General features: G+C 48.6%; 2 protein-coding genes across 2 annotated transcripts in view; one reads left to right on the top strand and one right to left on the bottom strand.

Moving 5' to 3' along the window:
* The window catches only part of TASP1 (taspase 1), a 271,602-nt gene extending 264,751 nt beyond the window's left edge, over nt 1–6,851 (top strand). Inside the window, exon 15 of the mRNA XM_081148213.1 lies at nt 6,822–6,851. The gene's annotated coding sequence lies outside the window, so the exon portion shown is untranslated. The remainder of the gene's footprint in view (nt 1–6,821) is intronic.
* Nucleotides 1–23,729, bottom strand: part of ISM1 (isthmin 1) — a 56,061-nt gene extending 32,332 nt beyond the window's left edge. Inside the window, exon 1 of the mRNA XM_081148208.1 lies at nt 23,554–23,729. Coding sequence (XP_081004334.1) covers nt 23,554–23,691 — 138 coding nt within the window. The 5' untranslated portion in view covers nt 23,692–23,729. The remainder of the gene's footprint in view (nt 1–23,553) is intronic.
* Between the last annotated feature and the right edge of the window lie 1,917 nt (nt 23,730–25,646).

Genomic DNA, 25,646 nt, shown 5'->3' with positions numbered 1-25,646 from the left:
GTATGTGTATACAAGTATATATAAGTGTATATTTGTGTACATAAAAACATATATACAAGTATATATTTACATGTATATAAATATACATACATATTTATATATACACATATGAATGTGTGTTTAATTTCAGTTTTAATTTTTAATTTTAAGATCTCCTAAGTGTCTTCTCTTTCCTAAACAAACTCATAGAAACCTGGTAATAAAGCTGAGTTATTGCTTTAACCTAGCTATTCTCAAAGTGAGGTCTTCGGACCAGCAGCATCAGTGTCACCTGGGCACCTGCTAAAAAGCTGATTCTCAGGCCCTCAGCAGAATCAGAGTCTGTGGGGTCAGACCCAGCAGCCTGTGGTTTATCCAGCCCTCTTGGTGATTCTGATGGGGGCTACCATCTGAGAACCTTGGTCCTAACAGTTAAGAAGCTATTATTCCCAGGGTACTTTAGCAAAGGGAAAGGTTTCCAGGAAATGGTTCTGTGCTTTTTATCTTGGGGAAATGTAACCAAGTAAATAGCAAATGAGCCCCCAAGGCATGCAGTCCGGCCTGGGGAGTCACCTCGCTTCTCAGGGATCCCCACAATGAGGACACTGAAGAGGAGGGCAGAGCTCCTCACATTCCAGGGTCCCTGGGTGAAGGAAGCTGCTGCTGTGTCAGATGACATTAGAGATCAACACATGAGGTGAAAAGACAAAAACCCTAAGTTGGAGGGCGAACTAGGAGACTTCCTGCTTGTCCCAGCATTAGTATAGTCTAGCCTTGTCACACTTGCTCAGGTAGCAAGGGTCCCTAAGGGGTGGCAAAGGGTTTCTAACTGATTGCTCCCTCACCGTCTGTCTCTGGAAAAGCCACGCAGGCCCATGAGGAAGGGCACGCTTGGGTCCTGGTTGGCTGCTGGACAAACTTTTCTAGCTCAGAGGACTGGCGGAAGATGAGGGAAGGCCCGAGAGAGGAGAAATGATCCATCGGTCTGTGGGAGAAGTGCGAAGAAAGATGTGGAAGACGGAGGAAAGAGTTGGGCCAAGAGTTCCCTCCAGGTGCCCCAAATAGCCAAGTGACTATTCCTATGGTTTGAAGACGGCTCCTTTTTAAACCTGAAGTCTCCCTGGGACCCATAAAGCCCCCACCACACACAGCAAATCCATCAGCAAGGATAAATCTCAAACTGTCCTGCATCCAACTTGTAGTTTTCAAAGAGATTAAAGCAATGACTCATGTATGAAGTTGAAGACACAAAATCTATTTGTTCCCAGCATAGGCACGGCAATCTCCACCAAAACCAAATGTCCCGTGTGCCTACTCCAGGCACACCCTGACCAGCACCCAGCCTGCAACTCCTCTGCACACCTGCCCCATGTTCTTCCAGGGACGGCACCCTGGTGCATGTCTGAAGGCTCTGGAGACAGGGTCAACTGTTGCCAGGAATCCAGCCCAAGAAAACGCTCTCTTCCAACAAGCCACACGGGCCAGCTCATGCACCAACCAGAGCTTCGCTCTCCTCCAGCAAATTTATGCCTCAGTCCATGAAAACGCCCCTTGCTCGCACTTTCCCATTCACTCCCCACGTCTGCAGGTAGAAAGACGGGTTTTGCCATGGAGCCCAACTCGTTTTTACGCAAAGCTCTGGGTGTCCGGTCACCGAGCGCGCGGCTCACCTTCCCCAGCGCTCTGGCCTGTGGAGACGGCACAGAGACGCAAGGAGCTCTCCAGCAGACACGAATGCAAACATACCAACGGCTTCTTTCAAAACCCTGGCTTTTCAAAGACTCGCGAAGGTCAGAAGACAAGAGTTTCTTACAAGTAGCCCTGCTCCCTCTCCGACCAAAGGAAATATGTTTTTTGCTTTCCAAAGAGAAAGAAAAGCGCCCTAAGATGCCTCCCTCCTGCATGGCGCTGCCGGTTCCCTCGCTCCCCTCGCGCCTTGCTTTATCCGCTGCCAGATCATGATCTCAGGCCTTGAGCCCACGAACAGAAGATCCCATTCCCCGGAATCCCCCCCCTCCCCCCGCCCAGGCGATGTCCCCCGTTCCAGGTCTTGAACAAAGATCCCACGACGCGTGTTTGATCTCTTCACGCTCCATTTTCATTAGTCCTTCACACTCTCCGTCACTCGGAAAAATACAAACAGCATGGTTCAGTTTTAAGGTTAAGAACTGACAGTCTCCATAAACATTTTTACAATCAAAGCTGACTTATCCACTGCCAGGACTCAGTGTCTGTAGGAGAGGGGTGAGGTGGGATGGAGGCGAGGGGTGGGAAATGGAAAACTCCAGCATCAGAAGAAAGGAACAAGTGCTGGGCCTCCAACTGCTGAGTGAGGGACGCCCCACGGCACCGCTGGCAAGGGATGGGCTCATCCACCTCCAAATAATTAAAGTGCAGTCATCCCCCCTTATCCACAGGGATAGTTCCAAGACCCCTAGTGGATGCCCAGAACTGGGGAGAGCATCAAACCCTAGACAAGCTATGTTTTTCCTATACATGCATACCTGTGACCAAGTTTAATTTATAGATTAGGGACAGTAAGAGATTATAACAGCTAATAATAAAATAGGGCAATAATGATAATATACTGTAAGCGAAGCTCTGTGGATGTGGTCTCCCTCAAAATACCTTATTGTATTGTACGTACAGCTTGGAGATGCTGAACAAAGGGATGATTCACGTCCCAGGCGGGACAGAGTGAGATTTCATCACGCTACTCAGAAGGGCGCTCAATTTAAAACATATGAATTGTTTATTCCTGGAATTTTCCGTTTGATATTTTCAGACCACGGTTGACTGCGGGTAACTGAAACTGCAGAACTGGAAACTGGGACAAAGGGGTGGGGGCTACTGCATCACAGAGAGGGACAGGGAAACCCAAGGGGCAGGGCAGCTCAGGGATGCATTCCCCACTATGGAAAATGCAAAGCCATCAGCGGCCCTGAGTTATGAGATTGCCAGGCCATAAATATTAAAAGTGGTTTATGAAGAGGTTATAAAATCATTCTAAGGATATTTTAAGTAGAGAAAATCAGAGGGTAAAATAGGTGGGGGCAGAGAAGACCTGGGATTTAGGCCACACTCCACCCTACACCACCCCAAATATTTACGAGCTGAAATCATCTAATGAGCTGGAACTCACATTGATGGTGTGAGGGCAGATGAGCTTCAGGACCTTTATTCATTTCCCCATCCAACATACAATTAAGGAGAGCCAATTACTCCATTCTGAGGGCTGGGAATACAGTGTTGAGGAGACAGGTACAGTCCTTGCCCTCACGGAGCTTATAGCCTCCAGCAGCAGTTCCCAAGCTCTGTCGCTTCTCCTTGATGCCCAGGTCACACCCCAAGCCATTTAATCAGGGCGTCTGGGGTAGGATCCAGGCACCATGCTTTCAAAGATCCCTAAAGGACTCCCAAGTGCAGCAAAGTTTGGGAACCGCTCAGGATTCTCAGCTGTGTTGCCATGATTGGCCCTGTCAGTGAGCACCGAAGTCTTGCCCCCACACCTTAGTGGCTCTTGCTCGGCTGTCTGAAGCTCTATGTGCCCACAAGGACTTCATCCTGACATCTTCAGTGTAACTGAAAAATTTTCTGTAAACTTAATCCCCTGAGCCTTTCTGAGAGAGTTTCCGAGCTAAAAGTACTGGTCACGTACTCAGAGGCTGGTAGGATGACCTCCTTAATCCAAAACCCCAATCAGGATACGTTACTCAGCCCCCAATCTGATCATGGTATAAAGTATTTGAACCCCAGACCACCCCAGAAACCTCCTGGCTGCCATATCTACGGGGTCCCAGCAGGTTTAAATCACCTGATTCCCTTGTGAAAATAGAAAAAAAGAACTTGCTCGATAAACCCTGTACCTCTGTTCTCTCTGAGCTTTTATATCCCATTCCCCTTCTAGCGATCAATGGAAATTCATTATAGACTTTCTTGGACCTGCTCCTGGATTTCCATCAATTGAGAAAGGAAACATTGCATTAAGTCTTTCTCTGGAAGGTCCCAGGAATTTTCAAAAATGAGAATAAAAGAAAAGAGAATGAAAAAAGCGGTCTGCTTTGAAGTTGCAATGAACACGCCAGGAAACAAAAAGCACAAAGCCCCCAAATGATGGAGCCTGAGAAGAATGTTGACGCAGAAGTGCTTCCCCGTCGCCCATTGTGCGACCTAGAGGGCCAAGCGTCCCCACTCGGGCCGCCCGAGCCTGCCAGTTGGCCAACCCGGCGGCATTCCGCTGCAGAGATTAAACCCCGCTTTACGATTGTGGTGCAAATAATAAAGAGCCTGGCAGGGTCTCCGTCCAAAGCGAAAGCTCATTTATTTTCTGAGGTGTATAATTTGGTTGTAAATGTTTCCTTTGGGCCAAAACAACCCAGATTGTGTGTTTGCCTGGAACGCATCACTGCTGTGCCGCAGAAGAACGGCCTCCGTGTGGTCCCGCCGCGCCCGTGCGCTCAGGGCACGGAGGGGTTCGAGCCGGCCCTGCGCCGCTTCGCGCCCGGGGCAGTGGCCTGGGCAGACCAGGGCTGGGAGGCAGGGGGCCCTGGGCCTGGACTGGCCGCGCCAACTCCCAAGTCCTGGGCCATCTGGGAACGGGCAGGCTGGCCGCTGGCCCTCGCTCACCTGCTGCGGCGCCTCTCGGAGCTGAGGCGAGCGGCAGAGCATCGGGGCCCTGTTCCTTGTGAAGCCTGGCCTTTCTTCCACGTCTCGATGTCTTTATTTTATTTATCTTTTCAAAAATCATCCTAAAATAATCCACGCAGCAATGAGTAATATTTGGATAAAGGCAAAGACAGATTCGTTCCAGGGCTCATGGGCTGACACACGTACTTGGGGCTCGAATTTGGCCCATTGTGTTTAGCCAATCTCGCCCGAATATACAGCTTTTCCTCCTGCACGAGCAGCTTAAGAAATAAAGCCCTTTCTACCATTTTCACGTATATCGACTCTCTTCCTTGTATCACATACTTTTATCCTGCCTTCCATTTGGATCCCCACATTAAATCCAAAGCCAGTGCTACGCTTTGTAGATAAAAATATACTTATTCCACTGCTCCTCCTGCCCCAAACAACAGGTCATGGCGAACAGGAGTTGAGACCAAGGGAGTGGCATCAGAAGTCATCAGGGGACATCCCCTGACGATACCTGAAGCTGTTACTCTAACACTGGGATTTGGGTGAAGGCGGGGGAGAGAACTAGACTGAAAGGGGAAACAAAATCAGCGCGGTTAACCCGGGGAACACGAGAAGAACTGGTAGAAATTAGTGTAATGGGAGCTGGCTCAAGAGGTGACGTTCAATGGCCTCGTGATTATGAAGTTACCTGCCGGGAAGCGATGGAGAGAGCTTTCACTAAACCCGAGAGCCTCCGGAGAGTGACTTCGAAGCAGCACATCAGGCAAAGTGTTACATTAAAAAACAAAACAAAAAACCTCCCTACGGAGTATAGCCATTTCACTGCTAAGATGACCGTCCACCAGTTTGTCAAATTTATATCACATTTTCCCGTTGATCCTGGCCCCACGAAGTCAGTTCACACAGCAGCTATGCGGTTCATGCTCAGCGTTTTGGATAATCACTGGCTGATGGTCTTCAGACCCCTCGTTCAAGGGGAGCAATCAGAAATGTTCTGACTGAAGGAGAACTGGGTGAAGAAATGCTAGAGCATAAAGGTTTGTGACAAAGTCATGCACCAAGAAACATTAACATGAACCTTAGCCACAGCCCCAGTCTCCAAGCAACCCAGTGGCTGCAGTAATTCCTTCAGCTCTTTGGCTGCTGCCATCGCCCGCAGAGCCCACCTGGAACTTGGAAAATCGGGTTTACCCAGCGTTTGGAGACCACAGTACTGACCCATGATGAACATGTCACAGAGGAAGTTCGGACGTTCCTCAGCATCAGACCCACAAAAGCAAGGGATTCAGACCACGCCGGTTGTGTGAATGTCACCATTACACTGTGGTTAGAGGATTCTATTCTAGGACACACACATCATACTGAGATAAAAGAGAAACCAGGATCCGACTTCTTTTTGAAAACCATAATTCTCTCCTACTTCACTACCACCTTATGTCAATACATCTGAGCCTCAGGGCTGTAAGTCACTTCCTGCCACGGTCAAGTTTCATCTCCTTTATGAAGCTTTCAATGCTTTTCCCAGTTCCCAGGTGCAAACATGACTCGGCTGAAAGTTGTTTTTCACTCAGAATATTGCCTCCAGAGTTCTGGACAGTGGGTTTTGAGAAATAATTACCCCTTCGCCTAAGTCTCCCTTTTAAGTTGCTCCTACACACACACACACACACACACACACACACACACACACACATACACACACACCCCACTTTCCTGACAAATGTCTGTGGTTCCAACCAAGGCATATGGCAGAGGTGTTGGGGGTCACTAGAATCCTCTTGACCTGTGGAGGCCACAAACTGCATGATAACTTCATCACATGGTCACAAGTGAATCAAGGGACAGCAAGAGACACACAAGGTGACATTTCAAAGCAGGTTTCCTGTAGCTGCTTTTTTGGGTAAGTTAAAAAGTTTAAGTCACAGAGTAATAAGAACTTGTAGACCCAGGCTCTTCTCCTGCACATGACGCTTTATTTATTTATTAAAACTCTCTGTTCTACTCCCTCCTTTACATCAGAACAGTAAAACAAAATAAAAAATGAGAAATAAAAATAAGTCAAAGAGTAAGGACGTTATTATATGCAGGGGTTGTTGAGTGACTGAATTATGTCATTAAAAATCAGGTCAAGTTAGGTGGTTTTATAATGAAAAGAAAAAACCAGGTATAAATGGAGAAGCCCAAACTAGTCTCTTCCTTTGTAGAGGCCGAGGCTTTGGAAGATTGGACAACACCTTGGAACTTGGGAATTTAGTCCGGGCCCTGCTGTTGTCTGCTGTCAGTAAGTAGGTAAACTTTCTGGGTCTTAGTTTCTTCATCTATAAAATGAAAATAGCAGTATCTTCTCTGTCTCCCCGAATGTGCTGAGGGCATGTGGAAAGGACAACACTCTCTGAGGTCCCAGACTTTATCGAGCATGTGCTATGTGCAAGGCTTATAGTACATGCCATGGGGTAGAAGGGGGGCAAGTTACTCTTCCCGCTCTCAAGCCCCTCACTCTGTTCTGGCAGGCAGAGTGGGCAGTAGGGATGTGTTGTACCCCCAGAGAATTACATATGCGAAAGAATGCAATCATCCTATAATGGGCGTATAATGAAATGCTATGAGGGTCTAGATATGGCTCATGTCCACCTTGACAGTTCACAGAAAGCTTTTGTGGCTTACCCAGAATTTTTGCAGCCAGAAAAAAGAGGAAGGCAGTATTAGCCAAGGGAATGGCTTGAGCAGAGAGGAAAAATATCATGGGGAGGCCTCAAGGACTAGTAACAGTCCCATTTGGCTGCAAATGTTTATAAAGCAAAGGGCAAGAAATGTTGATTAATTCCAGGTATGCAGTTCCTCAATACCTGTGTTGAGGCAAGGAATGAGGGAACCACTGCAAGTTCTTAAGCAGGGGAGGCAGCAATTTTTAAATATGACTCTGAGTATCATATTTTGAATGAACATGAGGAGACAAATACTAGAATCAAAATGAACAAGATCTGGAAAAGTAAGGACCCAGGTGGTGAAGGGGAAGGAACTCCACCATCAACACAAACAGGACTGCTCAGGTACCCGACCAATGGAAGGCAGTTTCTGCAAGGTCCTCAATGGTCCCATCTCCTGGAATTCACACTTTTGTGCCATCCCCTTCCTTTGAGTGTGGGATGAAGCAAGTAACTTGCTTTTAATAAATAGGAGATGGCAAAAGTGATGGGATGTCACTGAGGTCCGTTTTCAAAAGACCATGGATTTCGTCTCACTCACAGTCTCTATCTGGCTTTACTCCCTTGTTTGCTCTGATGAAGTCAGTTGCCATATGTGAACTGCCCCATGGAGAGGCCCATACGACAGGGAACTTTGGGCGCCTCCAGCTAATAGCCTGCAGCGAGACGTGCAATCTTGCCCATAACCAAGTGAGTGAACCTGGAAGCCAGTCCTCTTCCAGCCACACCTTGAGATGACTGCAGTCCTGTCTGTCAAACTCAGCTGCAGCCTGAGAGAGACCCTGGATCACAGGTGAGCAGCTAAGCTGGGCCTGAATCCCTGACTCACAGGAATTCTGAGATCATAAATGTCTGCTTTTGAAGCCACTAAATTTTGGAACCAGAGATATCTCCTACAGGGAGAGAGGTACTTAACTGACATGGAGATGGTAGGGGACAAACACTCTTTGAGATGAAAATCCCAGATTCATGGCCCAAATTTGTGCATATACTTTTTTCCTAGGCTTTGTTGATATTAGAAACTTTTCATAAAAAGAAACTTCTCTGCCACCTCTTTCTTCCACTGTTTCCTAGAGCTGATTAATAAAACATGACTTGATTTTCAATTTCAAGCGACTCAGGGGGGCATTCCAATAGAAAACCGGCAGGAAATTAATGCCATACACACCGGGCAAGGCAGATGCTTCTGAATCTGACACTTGGGGGAAACCCACCTTTAATTTTCATACGTATAACCCTCCTTTGATTTTTGTATCCATAGTTTGTTCTTAGGAGCCTGGGGAGGGGGAAATATTCTCTTAATATAAAATGAGTCCTCCCACAAATGCATTAACAACACCAAAATACTTGAATGATAGTTAACAAAACAGTTGGCCAGGGGTTTTTAAGAATCTGCGTTATCTCTTCACTTATGCTTGCATTACGGTGGTGTCTAGCAAAGCGACTATCATGCCTGTGAAACGTGGAATAAATCTCCACACTAAACCTTTGCAAGTGTTTTTATATGAAATGTGATTACCTGTAATTAAATGCTTTTCACCAATCTTCTTGCTGTGAGAAAAACAAATTACAAAACTGCCCTACCACATAACTTGTAGGACTTTAAGGGCATATAATGTCTGCGTAAGTAATCACACTTTCTTTCTATTAGCTAAGGCTGGTTTGTTTTTCATATGACATCTTCCACTTTGTAGTGGGGAACAAAGCCTCCGTACTTGAGCTTGACACCTTGATGAGACTCGTGGTCATCTTAGTGCTAAGAGACGGCCACCTGCAAACCAGTAAGAAATGAGCTGCTCTGAAGCCAGCCTCCTGCTCATGGAGACTTTCCATTCAGTCTTTGAAAGTGCAAGCAGATCTCCATATTTAGTCCAAGACTGAAGCAAATTTTCTCTCTGACTGAGTTTACCTCGCCTGTCTGTGAGTGAAGGAGAAGAGAGCAAAGTACACTGTTTGGGTTTGTCCATAGTGTTAGCTTTCTAAACTGCTGGTGGGCTCTTTCTCTGACCTGCAGGTGGATTGGTGCCCTCCCCCCACCCCCCCATGCATGGTAACAGATGAACACTCCCTTCTGCAAATACCAGGAGCACTGAGGCTTATCTCTATCCCACTAAAGCAAACATATCTGCATAATTGAGAAAATAAGTCCATCTCCCCTCCTATATCTATTTCTGCTCTAACTGCAGAAATACTGTGAAAATCCAAGTCCTGTATTCTCTGTCATATGGGTTATAACAACTCCTACCCAAACTATGTTTTGCTGCTTAGCATCTGGATAAATGTTCATTTAATTTTCTTTCAAATTCCATAACAACCCGACAGCAATGGTAATGTTGCAGAGTCTGGGCATTTTAGATGTACATTTTGCTGCAATTCTCTTTGGCAAAGCAAAACCATGAAAACTCTTAAAGATGTTCAGAAATAGGGATTTGAGTGGCTTTGTGAAAGAGGACTGGCCTGTAAGGCAGTCATCTTGGGGTGGGGAGTATAGCTTTGGGCAAGTCCTTTCATTTTTCTGGGCTTTGGATTTCTCGTGTATAAAATGAGAAGTTGGGACTCAGTTTTCCAAGTTACTCGGCAACAACAAAACTCTAGGATTTGGTGAGTGTCTGCAGCCTGCCTTCTAAGCAGAGCACCTCATCGTGGTTGTGGGGATGGCATAGAGCTTAGATGAAGCCCTGGTTCAACCCAGTGAGCAGGGCAGTGATGACGCCTGCAGCCATGGGAGTGACCCCTGTGTGTACGAACACCTGGCATGTGCCCATGCGTCCTGGTGACACAGAAGGCACTCCACTTAGATCTTTAGGACCAAGAAACAGAACATTCCAGGGGCTCAGCCACAGCAATTCTCCTGCCAGCATTCACCTTTCCTTGGATCTCAATGGGGAGCTTTAAGGCCAAGGACATTGATGTTCCTTTTTGGGTTATCGGAGAGCTTAGCATTGAGCTGGGCCTTGAAGAAAAAGAAGTGGGAGGACCACTGTGGGGCTTGGGAACCGCACTGGACTGTGCATCAGGGCACTGAGGCCAGCGGGGAGCACTTGGAACGGAAAAGCCGTGTGTCACAGGTACCTTCCGAGGAGCCTGGCTCCATTGCTTCCACCTGCTGTTCAGTACCTAGAGCCATTCTCCTTGTGATTCCACAGCCTCTCCAAATAGTCCCAGTTTCTTCCAGTCGATGCTTATTGTCAGTTATAAATGAGATTTATCTCATTTCATGGGTGTCTTTTGCCTTCCTCAAATTTCAGCAGGAAAATCACAGCTCATTCTGCGCGTCTTCCCGCATGTGCAAGCGAGGGGAGCAGACAGGAACAGATGGGGCGGCAGTCAGGCTTTCCCCAGCAAGGTGCGGAGGGCTGGGCGTGGGGAGTAACGGAGTAAACAGAAGTGGAGGCCGTGAGCCAGGGCGGCTTGGCCACTCCTTGAAATGCTTTATCCCCCGTGGGCAGACTCACCGCTGCAGTAAGTGATTGCATATTGAAAGGATCATTCCAGATTGCTCAGTTTTGAGTGGGCTGGTAATTCTGATCTCAGATGCCTCTCTCTCCGGCACCCGGGTCAGACTCCAAGTTAAGCCGAAGATATTCTTTATGTGATAAGCAATTTTTCTTGTGTTCTGTAGAATCGTTTTCCCTCTTAGAAAGGTCATTTTCTGGTAGTCATAGAAACAATTCTGTTCTTTTCCCTCTCAGTTCTAGTATTTGTAAATGTCAGTAACTCCCCAAGATTTCCACCCCGGGCTGTGTGAAGGAATGCTGTGCACACAGATATTGGGGGACTGCATGTAACTGATCCAGGAGCTTAGTCTGGCCTCCCTAACGAATGTTTACTCTATGGAGGGCAACCCCAACTAAGTTAATGAGTAATTGCATATGAACTTCACCATTTTGCCTGATTTCATTGAGGTGGCCCTCTGGTTTGAACTAGATCACCTCTCATTAACAACTTTCCCAAGACCTTGCAGAGTTTAAGGAAAGGGTTGGAGCATAAAAATATAACTCAATTAGCCTAAAAAAGTCACCATGTTGAATAGAAGGCTCTCAGAGCAATGGCTGGACTTTTAGGAGTGTTTGGGCAAATGTAACCACAGTGATGGAATGCCCATCTCACAGCACTCTCAAAGGTATTCTCTTAAAAAATTTAAGTTACTGCTTCTCTTTATTGTACACAATGTCCTATAAAGAAGATATATGTCCACAATTAAGCTTTGAAAGAGGACCATGGGGCCAGTTCCATTTGAAGGGAATGAAGTCAAGCAGTAAATTTACTGGTCACTCTTTTCATATGGACTGTATCTCAGCCAGCAGTTGGTCTTTGATGTCGCAACAATAGCACTGGGCCTCAGAGGCAGAGGAGGGTCCCCATAATCGAAACTAGTCCACATTCATTGAAACGTGGAGACCAGTGTGCAGGGGAGCGCACATCAGGGAGCACCGGGAGTGGGCTCCAGGGCTGCGGCCTGTGTCACCAGCGAAACAGCTGTCTCTCCTGCACTATCTCCCCTGCCTGCTGCATTCTTTACTGTGTTTAATTGAAGGATGACATACATATGGAAAAATACACACATGTAACTAGACAGCTCAGTGGGATTTCACAAACCGAACACACCTGTGTAACCAACACTCAGCTCAAGAAGCAGAACATGATCAGCGCCCCAGATGGCCCCTGTACTCCCTTCTGGTCATGTCCTTGACAAGGGTGACCAGTGTCCTTACTAATCTTCTGACAGCATAGATTAGTGTTTCCTGGTTATGAACTTCACAGGAACAGAATCGCATGCATGTCCTCTCTTGTACCTGGCTGCTTTCATGAACATTGCACTAGTGAAGTTGTACATGCTGCCTGTAATTGTCGTTTGTTGGTTCCCACTATGTGCATTTACTGCATTATTATCTGCTCTACTGTTGATGGCATTTCTGCCATTTCCAGTTTGGGGCTATTTTAAATAGTGCTGCTATGAGCATTTTTTTCCAGGTCTTTGAGTGCGTACATGAATACGCTTCTGTTGGGTATATACCCAAGGTGGGTGGGATTGCTGGGTGAGAGTGTACATATATACATTCTATTTCAGCAGTTGCTTTGGGAAAACAATTTTCCAAAGTGTTCATATCAGTTTACATTCCCTGTAGGTGCTCCACATTCTTGCCAATACTTGGTGTCTTCAGTTTTTTCCCCTTCTTTTTATTTTGCCATTCTGATAGGATAACAGGCTGATCTCACATTATTAGTAGGGATACATTTTCAAAGTCATTTTATCCTTTCTGTTTTAGCTATCTACCCAGTCAGTGCTTAATTTTGTGACCATCACCAAATTAATAAGCTATTAAGACAGTTAAAATAAGTCTGGTCCCAACTCAACACCTGGGATTCAGAGAGAAGAGAGAGGGCGCTGTAGAACATCCCCGACACAAATGAAACAGAACAAAGGTTGGAATTCCCTGGGCTTACAGGGCAGCGAGGAACTCAGGAAGAACAGGAAAAGATCTGGAACCAGAGTGGTCCACAAGCTGATTAGATATTAATAATGTAATGCCATAAATAAAAAAGAAAATGTGAGACTACTCTCAGCTACGGAAAGCGCTGAAAACATTCCACCTGTTCCTCAGAAGACCTTGTGACTCAGGGAGGAAAGGGACAGTCTGATTAGTCACAAGGAAGACATTCTCCTGGCCAGTAACAGTAATGAAAAAGCGGACTATCCAGCTCTCAGAGCTTGTGGAACTCCTGTCCCCAGGCGTGTCCTGTTTCTCCTGTTATGGCTGAGAAAGGAAGGTGGGAACCGGTGCCCCTTCGTCAGTGAAAGTGGTCGCAGGCTTGAGTTGTTACAGCCCTGTAGTGATGAGTAACACACTGGCAGGCACAGCTCCATCCCCACCATGGAGCACACCATTTTTAAGCTGTGAAACTACACAAGGGAGACCATTCAGAAGGAAGGTGGAAAGAGAGGGACATGCCTATCTTGACTCAGAAACAATCTCTGATCAGCAGGGTCCTGTGCTAACAGCAATCCGTGGCCTTTTCCAGCTCTAATTTCTCAGAGGCAGGATCCTTTGGGCTCTGCCCTTCCCCTCGGCCTGACTCTGGCCCAGAGCCAGGCTGCACAGCTCCCCAGCACAGCCCTAGGTAACGGTTGGGTCCCCTGGGAATGTTCAGCACATCCATTGGTCATCTGCTTGCCGGGGCATAGCGGGGGTTAGGCAGGGTGGAGAGAGGGACTCTGATTAACCAGGAGGCCGGCTGCTTCCCCAGCCCTTCTCTTAAGGTGCCCTCATCCTTTCCTTCTCCCTCAGGGGAGAGGAAGCCAAGCACAGCCTTTGTAGAAGCATCTCAGGCTGGCATGAGGCAGAATGCGTGTCAGCCACAGGGAACCAGCCTGGACTGCATCACTTCTGTGATACGTTTCCCTCTCCGTGAGGTACTCAGAACAATCAGTTGTTAAACCTTGATTTCCTGACATTGTTCTGCCTCAGTTTCTTCAGCTGCAAAATAGAGATAATCCCCACTGGGCTATGAGGAAAATTAAAAGCGTAAATACATGTCAAGTCCTTACAGCAGTTCCTGGCACAGAATAAATGCTCAGTGTTAGCTTTTCTATCATCATTATCATCAATTCTGAAGGTAAATGTCAAAATTTAGTAGAATTATCCCACGAGGATGTTTATTCTTAAATATAAAAAATGAAATGCAGAGTTGAAATGACTTGCCCAAGGTCACACCGCTCTGTAATACCAACACCCATGAGCTGAACCACTCCTGAGCACTAAGGATGGTCCTCACAACATTATAACCTCCCAGGGATGTAGCTATTACGATCTCATTTTACTGAACAGGACAAGAAACAGAGAGAAGCACGAGAATTTTGCCTAAGGGCACACACGTAAGTGAGAAGCAGAAGTGAAATTGACACAAATCCACAGCCCATGCCTTTGGTCACTCTGTTGGGCCTTGTGACTAGTTTTGGCTGATGGGGACCCAAGCAAAGGGTGAAGTGTGCTGTCCATTTGGACTCGCCTCTGCGTTTCTGTGCCTTTTCATCGTCATGAGAGAGATGCATGGCAGGTAGCCTGCTGGTTACAGAAGTAGGGGAGACACATGGAACACACCCAGACCCAACCGACAGCTTGGAGCTAGCCTGCCTAGATCTACTGAACCCTAGCCAACCCACAGACCTACGAGTGTGAGAATACATGCTTATTGTTACAGGCCGCTGAGTTTTGGGGTAATTTGCCATGCAGCGTAATTGGGCAATAGCTAAACAATACCTGACGTGTATTAAGTGCTTTCTGAGACTTGCAACTTGCAAGAAAAGCATGCATCTTGACCAGTGCTTCTGTGTTGTGTGTATGATTAACCTGGGGCCCTTGTTAAAATGCAGATCCTGACTCAGTGGCTCTGGGTGGGGCCTGAGATTCTCTTTTCTAAGGAGCCCCCAAGACTTGCTGCCACTGCTGCTCCACAGGCTACACGCTGGCTACAAGGGCAGAGAAGTCCTCCTGAGCTTCTCACCTGTCAGGTATCTCTGGGCCACGACTGCACTTGGCAAACATCGGGGCAGTGGGTGGGCCACCTTAAGTTAGACCTAACGAGATGTCCCCCTTTTAATTTTTGTCCTTTCTATTTCCTGGAAATTGAAGGTGCCCAGTACCAAACTTGACTTCCAATTCATTTTGGGCTCCTAACCAATACCATATTTCCAAGTTACAACGTAACTGAGTCCCCAAGCAGGAGATACATCTATATCTAGTTTCCTTAATTTCCAGTCAGGTAGGGCATGGGGAAAAGGAGCTTATGGAGGAAGCTGAGTCTTCTGCTGGGACACTTTTCCAACTTATCTTCTTACCCAGCACCTAACTTTCCTTCCACTATCACCATGACCACCATCGCCTACAGAATTGAGCCCCATGAGATATTTGTACTTTGGGCATCCTAACAAAAACAGGAAAACTCTTTCCACAGAGACAGTACCTTCTCTCTTCCTTTCAGTTTTTCATACTCTATTGCAGATCACACACCTTTATTTTAACTGTAGGAAGGTATCATCCTGGGATTCAACTTCCAAATTCTCTGAAGTTTTTCACTGATGTCCCTGGTTTCTTGTAGATTCTAAACATGTTATGCGAGTACCTTAAAAAGATTGCCATCATTTTCTAATAAGCTAAACATACATCTGCCATCTGACCAGCCGCTCTGCTCATAAGTATTCACACAAGAGAAATGAAAGCATATGTTTATGCAGAGACTCATACCTGAATGTCCCTAGCACCTTTATTTTAATAGGGCCAAATCTGAACACAGCCTAAATGTGCTTCAATGGATATGCATATTGTAATTGCATGCAATGGCATACTAATTGAAAATAAAAGGGTCAAACTCTTTATGCTCAGAACAACATGGATGAATCTCTCAAAATCATTATAGTGAGCATGACTCTGCTTATATAAAAATCTAGTAAATACAAGACCTAATCTAGAGTAATAGAAGGCAGGTCGTGGTGGCCCAGAGAATGAGGGAGGAATCACAGAGGAGCACGGGAAGCTTTCGGAGGTAGATTTATTCAACATCTTGATGGTGCTGATGGTTCCACAAATGTCAAACTCATCAGATCTCATCAGATTGTTCACTGTAAATACGTAATTCCAGTTCCATGTGTGCCAGTTACAGCTCAATAAAGCTGCAATAAAAAAATAATAACACACTGCCACTTTCCTCTCATTTTCTTCCCACCTCTATCGCCACGAGGTGGCTGGGAGCCAAGGCATGTTTTTTATTTATCTCATTGGCCTTGGCATGAATATTCTATCTGGATGCCTGAGGGAGTAAGTTAACACCCGGTGGCCTATGGTATCATTTCCAGCTTCCCGGCACCTGCATCCTTCATATAGATTCCAGCCCCACCTTGTTATTTTTGAAAATAGAGATGTAGTGTCCACAGGAAGCCGTTTACTGCACTCACAGTCTTCCTTCCCTTTTTCAGGTCCCACATCGGGGGATTGGGGTGCCCCAAACTATGGGTCCAGCAGCCCCAGGTCCCAAACTTGAAGACAGAACTCTCCCGTTCCGTGGGCCCTGCAGCACTGCCTTTTCCAGGGGGGAGGGATGTTGCTCCCTCACAGAGGTACGGCAGTCACCGAGCGTGCTCTGTGAAAGATGACTCGGTTTACTAAAATGTGCATGGGTCAGGCTAACAGGAAGAAGGGGTAGTTAACCTCCTGTTTTTACTTCTACTCAGTTTTCAGAGACAACTCTCCAGTGACACATGCTGGCCTGGGCTTGGGGAGTTGATGTAAAGCTATATTTATCAAGGCACCTTGGCCTCTGCCTCTTCCAGGCATCAGATGACAATCCCACACACCTTCGTGACTTCCCATTGCAGCTCATCCCCCCACCTAAGACAGCAAACAAGCACAGGGTCAGGCTCTCAGGAGAAAGACGACCAGTTAGCTCTCCAAACACCAGAAAACGTGGAGGCTTTGCCTAGGCCTGACTTTCCCATTTCTAAAATTTTGGAATTCCCCTATCCCCAGCTGCTCTGGGGGGCCCGGTGTGGCCTGATTCCATTGCTGCCCACAGCACAGGCCTCCCTGGGGCTAACAGACTTCAACCTGGTGAACGACAAGCAGCGACAGCAGGTGCCCTACGGGAACTCTGCCTCTTACCGTGCCCACACCGTCACCACCCGTAGAAGTCATCGCTACCCCTGTGACTTAGGTTTGAGCAGTGCTTCGTGTTTTTGTTTGTTTTTTAAAGGCTGTTTTCCTGTTTTAAAAGAATATGTTTTTATTGATTTCAGAGAGAGGGAGAGAGAGAGAGAAACATCAATGATGAGAGAGTCATTGGTCCGCTGCCTCCTGCACGCCCCCGGCGACCCTAGCTTGTGCCCTGGCGGGGAATCCAACCGTGACCTCCTGGTTCACAGGTCGAAGCTCAGCCACTGGGCCACGCCGGCTGGCCCAGCAGAGCTGCATTTTGCTCAGGTTCTCCCAAAAGCAAACATCTGAGACAAAGACCAAGTCATTTACCTGGGAAACGAGCCCAGGAAGCAGGCAGGGGAGGGGGAAAGAAGGCAGAGAAGGGAAAAGGCCCTAGGTCATGTCATCGAGCCAGTGACTCCGGACGGCAGTGAGTGAGCACTCAGCCCCACTGCTGGGCACCAGCATGGTGACATTAGCATGGCGCTCCACCTAACCTCTGGGCTGATATGTCCCAGAAAGAAACAAGTTAAGCTTTAGGTCTTTTATGTTCGTGGCTTCTTATGAAGTTCTTTTGGAAAGGGAGTACACACAAGGTTTAAATATAACGTAAAATGAGATCTGCTTTTTCCAAGAGCACATTCTCTTGCTGTTTCTTAAACTCACCGCATATAATCCCGGGCCTTAAACTGATGCCCTGGTCCCATCCCCTAAATAATCGTCTCTCTTTCAGGAGATGAGTACAGACAGAGGGACACTCTTAGCCATCCCTGAAGAAAGGGGCTTCGGCACCATTCTTTTCTTTGTAAGTCATAAAATCCCCAGCCACGGGTTGCAAAAGAAAAGGCGTTCTCCGAAGGTGAGAAAGAAACAAGAGAACCACAGAAACCACTAACACGTTGTAAGATAAGACCAATGAAGACAAGTTAAAGAAACTGAGATGGTCAAACCTGGAAGAGACAGGAACTGCTAAATAATAGCCTTCGAGTCCCGCAAGAGATGTTTTTTGAAAAGAGGGCGGCGACCCGCTCATGACTACCGCTGGCTCTCAGGCACTCGCCAAGGAAACTGGAAGCACGGACTAGTCACTCAGTACAGCTTTCCCAGACTGCAGAGCTAACAAACTGGGGAATGTAACAGGAAACAAAACCCTATCCACCGTAACCAAACCTGAAAAGTAGCTTGTAAAAAGAAACGTGAAGAATGACGGTGAGAGCTATAAAACTTTCCTCGGGAAATAAATAGATTTCTGTACCATGTCCTGAATGGAAGCATTACAAAATTCAAAAACAGTCAGTTGGATGAGGCAGAGGATCAGTGATTCGCAAGACGTCGCAGCAGAAAACACCCAACCAGAGCAGCGACACGAAAACAATTGAAAACTGAGGACCGTTTAAGGGATCTTGTATCGTCTTACCTAAATCATAATTTTAAAGAAAGTGGTAAAACAATGACATTATTTTTGGTGTGTTAGATCACTGTTACAACACTACAGTAATTCCTTTTTCATCTTCAAAACAAATTCTCAACTCTTTCAATCAAAAAATACATAAAACAATTCCCATTAAAATCTCAATGAATTTAAAAAGTAATTCTAAAGTCTGTTTGAAAGAAGACATTTTATGAAATATTTTAAGAAAGATTTTTCTAAATGAAAGGAAATTTGCCATAATAAAACATTTTACGAAACTACATAAAATGAAGCTAGTATGGTGTCGGTAAATGAATAGATAAATCAGGGCCAAGAAACAGACTTATGTGCAAGTGAAAATTTTAGTATGTGATAAAAGTGTTATTTGTATCCACGAACACAGAATGAAGTATTTAAGAAATATAACAGGACAGGTGGCTGTTCACTTGGATGGAAAACAAAGTTGTATCTTTATCTTAAGCCTTACACCCACAAACAACTTCAAAGCAGACTGTAGCCTTAAGCAAACAAAAGTAAATAAATAAAATTAAAAGCGTTAGAACAAAATATATTTAAAGATTTGGACAACCTTTCTTTGAGGGAAACTTTCTAAAATAAAGCAAGAAAGCCAAAAGTCATAAGGGAAAGGATTCAGAGTTGATTACGTTTAAAACGGAAAGTTGCTCCATGGCCAAAGGCAGCACGAACAATGTTAAAAGATGAGCGAGAGGTTGGTCCAAACATTTACAAAGTCCGTGAGACAAAAGGTCAGTATGGTAGATAATCTGCAGAGCTGGCCGCAGCAACCCCTCCCACCCCCGTGCACATGCTGCTCTGCAGTGTTACTTTGCTGGTCCTGCCATCAGGAGGAGTCTATTTCCACCCCCTAGAATCCGAGCTGACCCAGCGATTTGTTTGGCCAAAAGAATGCGGCTGAAGTGACATTGTGCAAGTTCATCAAGAGGCCTTCCGACTTCTGCTTTTAGTCTCTTGCTGCTCTGAGTCCACCGTGTAAAGACATGTGGCAGAATCCTCTTTGAGGATTAAAGACTATATGGAGACGGAGCCAAGGTGACAGCCAGCACCAACCATCAGACATATGAGGTCATCTTGGACCATCTAGCTCACGCCAAGCCAACAGAAGGCTGTTGCCATATGAGTAATCCTAGGCGAGATCAGCAGAACCGCCCAGGTGAGTCCAGAGAGGTTGCTGACACACAAACTCATGAGCAAATAAAAGAGCTCTTAAGCCACTAAGTTTTGGGGCGGTTTATTATGTACAGCAATAGCTAAGTGGGGCAGTTATCCATAATTTATAAAGAACTGCAGGGATAAGAGCAAACGGCCTTCCTGGAAAACGGGCAGGCAAGTCACGAAACAAGAAACACAATGGCTGTTGACTTGAGTCAGAGATGGAGGAGTCTCGTTGATGGGCTCAAACCAGAACTTGGGCTCCATGGTCAGCCTGCCTGGGTCCGAATCCTGGGTCTGCCCCACCACAGCTGTTACTCAGATCTCTCCAGGCCTCAATTTCCTCATCTATGAAATGGGTATATAGATACTATCTATCCCGTAAGGAGCCTTACTTGTATTAAGTACAAATAATGTTTCTTTTGCTTTTACTGCTATAAATAGCTCAGATGAACTCTTGAATCCAGAGAAGCAGTGAGTACAAGAAGCTAAGCTGGTTTACTAAATGCAAGTAGAGGGATAAAGGAGAGGAAGTAGTTAGATGTAGTTAGGAGGCAGAGAACCAAGACATTGAGTTTCATTTCAGAGTTTGGTATGCTCTAATGTTACTGTAAAAATAACCAATTTGATGTTTTATAATACTTGCCTCAATGTCACTGTCTTAATGTGTTCTAGCTTTACTATTTAAAATCCATAGAAATTCATGGTTCTAAACCTGACTGAGATTTAGTAGAGATGCACTTAGTTGAATTTCAAGTAAAAGAGATGCTATTATTGTTATTATTATTACCTATGGGTTATATATTTTGGGATGTTCTGTCTTTCAGGCTGCTTTTATTACATATAATTGTTTTTCTACTATTATAAATTAAAGACATATGAAAGAACTAATCTACGTATCTGATCATCAGGAGCCAAACTTACTTCAATGAGGAGATAAGATTTCATTCAAAAGTGAAAAAAGTTGATGTCTCTGTCCATTTTTTGGAGCTGTTGCAAACAACTGTATAATTTCCTATTAGATATTTTAAAATACTGAAAACAGTACAAAGACTAACATCATTATTTTCATGAGCCACATATCCAATAGAGAGAGTGGGCTCAAAGCATTTTACCGCCACCTCATAACAGCATACCTCCAGTCACAGAGTCAAAAAAATCTATCCCCAAGTATGCTTTAAACTACCAAAAAAATCATGTTAGGTCATGTTTATATATATGTGTGTGTGTGTTTTACATGCATGTAGGTATATGTGATGTATCAATGTATGTATATATACATATATGTTCCTATTCGACACAATAAAGCTGTCAAATGTAAATTCTTAGAAGGCTTTCTCTCTCGTAGTCAGCATGATGACTTTTCCAAGAACTTAGAATACAAATATTCTTCAAAGACTTTTACACTATAAAATAAAAACAAATTAAGCAGCTTCTAGCTGTGCAACTTGGGGCAGGTTACTTAACCTCACTTTTTTTCATTTGAATCAGGGATAACCATAGTGCCTGATTCATGTGGGATTTCTGCAAAGATTTAAGACGTTAAAATATTTAAAGTGCTAAGAGCAGCGTCTGACACACGAAGGCATTTTACAAACCTTAGCTATTACGGTTGCTATTCTCACTACTCTTTTATTGGGTGTCATTGTTTTAAGCAGAGATAACCAAAAATAATGTAGTATAAGAGTTAATTTTCCAGTTGCGAAGAATGATTTTAGCAGCTTAAGATGACGCGGAGCCAATACACTTAAGTGGAGCTTCTGATAGGTTAAAAATGTCCAGTAAACGGAAAGAACACATCACCCGCAGTTTTGTTCTCAAATACACCTGCTACTAGTGAATTTACTTCCTAGGGCCTGAAAACAACAGGCTCATAAATGTCTTCTGCAGAACTCCTTACTTGGCGGAACATACATTCTCCATTTGAATCGTAATACCTTCGGGGAGTCAGAGGGCCAATGAAATAACGCTAGTCAGGAAGACTGTAAAACTTTTATAATAACAAATTACAAAAGAGAGTAAAATTATGAACTAAGCTGTTAAACTCATCATTCCGCCCGGAGAAGCGCAACGAGTGGACATAACAACCAGACGCTGCCAGAAGATAAACTGAAGCTGGAGGAGCAGCAGCTCCTTGGGACCCCGTTACCCCTGGGAGCACTGCTCTTCCTAAACACCGCGTTTCTCCGGCTCTCCTGGGGCCCTTTTTCAGCAGGAGGTGCTTTGGAGAATGTGACCCACTTCCCCTTTGCAGCTGCCCCTCCCACCAGCTGCTTCTCTCATTACCTTACTGTTGAGGCAGAACAGGCCGCCCCGGGTTCTTCTAATGATAGCAAGCACCTCATTAAAAAATCTGCCAAATTTACTTTTCCACAGAACATCACTTTTGCAGCTTTTCACGAGTCCACGAGGAAAGAAGGCATCATGTATGAAATATGACTTCCAGAAATCTTGAAGATATTAAGAATTACCCCTACACGACCGGTGGGTGCACCACAGTCCCACAGAATGGCAGTGTCTTCCGTTTCCCCAGAGGAATCCCATCAGTCTGTCCCCGTACCTGCCCACAGGGGAAGGTGCGAGGACCTCACAAACTTAGGACATTTTCAGAAATGTCCCCAAATTAAGAGAACTTTAGGCTCTGGGGTGTATGCGTTTCCATTCCTGGTTTTGCATGTTTGCAAGGGTCACCTTGCTTTAGTCTGTAACACCCTGGCAGAGAGAAAACGGTGTAATTCATCAAGGGTTTGGAATGTGCGAACCCTGGCAAGTTTCTTAACCTCTCTGTGCCTCATTTATTTATTTTTTTTCATCTGTAAAGGGGAGATATTAACAATATAGTACCTCATTAAGTCAGTTAAATTTTGCAAAGCACTTAAAAACGGTAGCATGGTAAACACTGTTTTAAGTGTTGAAGTGAATTCTCTCCTTGAGAGTATAGTTTTTCCGCAACAAATTACACAGACAGAAAATGAATGAGACAGTGATTGTAAAACCCTTTAGAAACAATAAATAATACTTATCTCGACACAGCAAAGCAACCAGTGTTACAAGGGCTAATTTGAGGCGGAGATTTTAGGAGCCAGAGAATTCCCGCTGCTTTCTGAGAAAATCCCTGCGGACTATTACCTAAGCCCCAAGCTGACAGCGGCCCCACCCCAGGGCGCAAGGAAAAGCGCTTTCCACGGTAGCCGCGGGAGACCCTTACCTGGGAAGACGAAACTCACTTTCTGCATGACGCCCACTCCCCCGGCGCGACCCCCACCTCCCCTCCCGGGGCTCCGAGCTAAACTCGATCGTTAGAACCCCATTCTCAAGGGGCAGAGCAGTAACCCCAGCCCCAAAGCCCGGCAGGTGCCTTGACTCCGCGCCCTCCCCTTGCCCAAGAGCGCGCTCTGGAGCCTCGGGTGAGGCCCACGCGGGACACCGGAGGCACCGGGACCGCGTGGGGCGAGAGAGGACGTCTGGCCACTCTCCGTGGGAAATTATTTCCTGACCTTTGGCACTGCTCTCTGAAGGCGCAGGCTCGCCGGGCTCCTGCGCCCAAACCCAGTTTGGGGATATTATCCGATCAGGTCTCCTTGCGCAACCCTCGACCCCCTCCCCTCCCGGGTGTAGTATTACTCGGCCTCCACCGGGCGACCGAAGCCTGGCGGCACCCCAGAGCAAACACGTGCGCGCCGCACGCTTCCTCCGCCCGCCGCGCGCCTCGCGCCCCCGGGGTCCGACCCGCGGCGGACCTGGGGGAGCGCGCCCGCCCGACCCCGCGCCAAGCCCAGCCTCCCGACGCGTCGCCCCGCTCCGCCTCCGCCTGAGACGGGTGGCCCCGGCAAAACCGCTGCCAAAACAGCTGCTCTCGGGCGGGGCGGGGGCCCGCCGAGCTCCGCGCCGCGCCACCCGCGTCCCCGGCCCCGCGCGCCCCGCCCGGCCCCGCGCTCACCTGCAGCGGGGTCCGGCTGGCGTTGCCCGCGGCGGCGTCGGGCGCGTCGGCGGCGCCGGTCCCGCGCAGCACCGTTATGTGCAGCGTGAGCAGCAGCAGTCCCAGCAGCAGCAGCAGCTCGGCCGCCAGGCGAACCATCCTCTTGAGACGCGCGGCTTTAGGACCCGGCGCGGCGGGCGGCGCCGGCGGTGGCGCCGGGGGAGGAGGAGTCGGGGCTGCGGAGCCGGGCGGCGCGGCTCCCGCCTCGGCCCCCGCCGGGGCCCCGCTCCCCGGGCCCGCGGGGCTGGCGCTGGGCGCGGCGGGGCGCGCAGGGCCGGGGGAGCGGGAGCCGCCGCCGCCGCCGCCGCCGCCCCACGGCGGAGCCACGGCGGGGCCCGGGGCGTCCAAGCCGGCTGCGGGGCGCACCCCGGCGCTTCCCGGCGGCGGCGCGGCCAGGGGGCTGCCCCGGACCCGCGCCGGGCCGGGGGCCACCCTGCGGGCAGGGGGCAGCGGGGGCGGCGGCGGGGCGGGCGCAGCCGAGCCCCCGAGCGCACATGGGCGCCCCAGATGTGGCCGCGGCGCCGCAGCTGGAGCGGGAGCGGCCGCCAGAGGAGCGCGGGGAGCAGGAGGAGGCGGAGGCGGAGGAGGCGGAGGGCTTCAGCGGCGGCCCGGAGCTACCTCCACGCTCGGCTCCCCCGCCCCGAGCCACTCACCCGACGAGCCACCTCCCCTCCTCCCTGGGCTACTTCGGGACGCGGGACGGGCGCTAGGGTGAGCCGGCTCCAGACGGGGGTCCCGGGCCCGCGGGGCTGTCACTACGCGGAGGTGACTTGGGCGCCCCTCCGGCGTCCGCGTCCGCCTGCGGGGTGTGCCGAGCGCGCGCCCCCGCTGCCGAAGTCGCCGTGGCCGGCGAGGGCACGGCCCTCGTGCGCACGGCAGGTCGGGGCTGTGGGAGGGTGGGGGTGCCTGAGCGAGTTTAGGAACCTTTATTGACAAAGTGGAGTTGGAGTTGTGGGGATGGAGGACGGAGGGGGCGCAGGCCGGGCCGGGTGTCTGTCTGAGACTGTGCGCCCCCGCCCGGAGCCGGAGCGCCTGGGAGAGGGGATGGTAAGCGCTGTCCCGGAAGGATCTTGACACTCGCTCCCGGACGGTGCGCGCCGCTCACGCGCCCGCGTCTCCCCGCAGAGCCTGGGGAGGGAGGCGACTCGGCTTCTCCGGCGCGGGTCTGGTCCGGGGCGCAGGTGTCGCGGCGGTGAACTGGGGGCCCGGTGCTCGCGGCTCAGGCGCGCAGACGCAGGTGGGGCACTGCGGTCAATCTCAGCTCTGGCGGCCGCGGGTCGGGGGACTCATCCCGGAGGCGCCGCGCCCGGAGGGCACCTGGGGGCCGCCGACGCACAGCCGCCGTTCCCGGGGCGCCGCCTCATGACCGCTCTGCAGCCTCGGGCTCCCGCGCGCCGTTCATGCCTCGCAGGGGTGCGCTGGCGAGCGAAAGGGCTCGGCTCGGGTCGGGCGGAGGGCGCGGGTTCCTCGCCTCCGATGCAGGAGCAGACTGGGTCCGACGGTGGGCTCGGATCCCTGCAGGGCGACCGCGCGCCTCTCCCTCCCTCTGGGTACAGCTAAGGCTCCCGCCTCGCAGAAGTGGCTCGGAGTGGCGGGCGCGCCGCACGCCCGGTGCCTTTTATACTGAGCTCCCCCCGCCTCCCGCCGGGGTCCCTCCTCCCCGCCTCCCCGGAGCCCGCCCAGCCCTTCCCACCCCGCTCGCTCACAGAGCCCTGGGTCCTGGCTTTCGCTCACAAGCATTTCGCAAACTTCCAAACCCATCTCGCCTCCAGTGCCCCTGGGATGGGTCCTCCCGATTCTCTCTTGGTGACAGATATTAAATAAATAAACAAACCTCCCCAGCACGCCTTTCTCGCTCCCCCCCGCCCCCCCCCCCCGGTTTTTCTGCCTTCTTACTCCCTGGGCCACAAACCGAGGAAAGATTCTTAAACCAACTTGCCCTTCGACAGCTTCACATCTTTACGCGCAGGGCACCTCAGCCAAGTCTGACCCAGTTCAAGGCAGGAAACACCTTCATCATTCCGCACGTTCCACAGGTCACGGCAGCATTTTGC

The sequence above is a fragment of the Miniopterus schreibersii genome (genome assembly GCF_964146895.1).
Source record: "Miniopterus schreibersii genome assembly, chromosome: 10".
In the NCBI taxonomy this organism is placed as follows: domain Eukaryota; kingdom Metazoa; phylum Chordata; class Mammalia; order Chiroptera; family Miniopteridae; genus Miniopterus; species Miniopterus schreibersii.
Note: the sequence above shows the minus strand (reverse complement) of the source record. Positions and strands in the feature narration are given on the sequence as shown.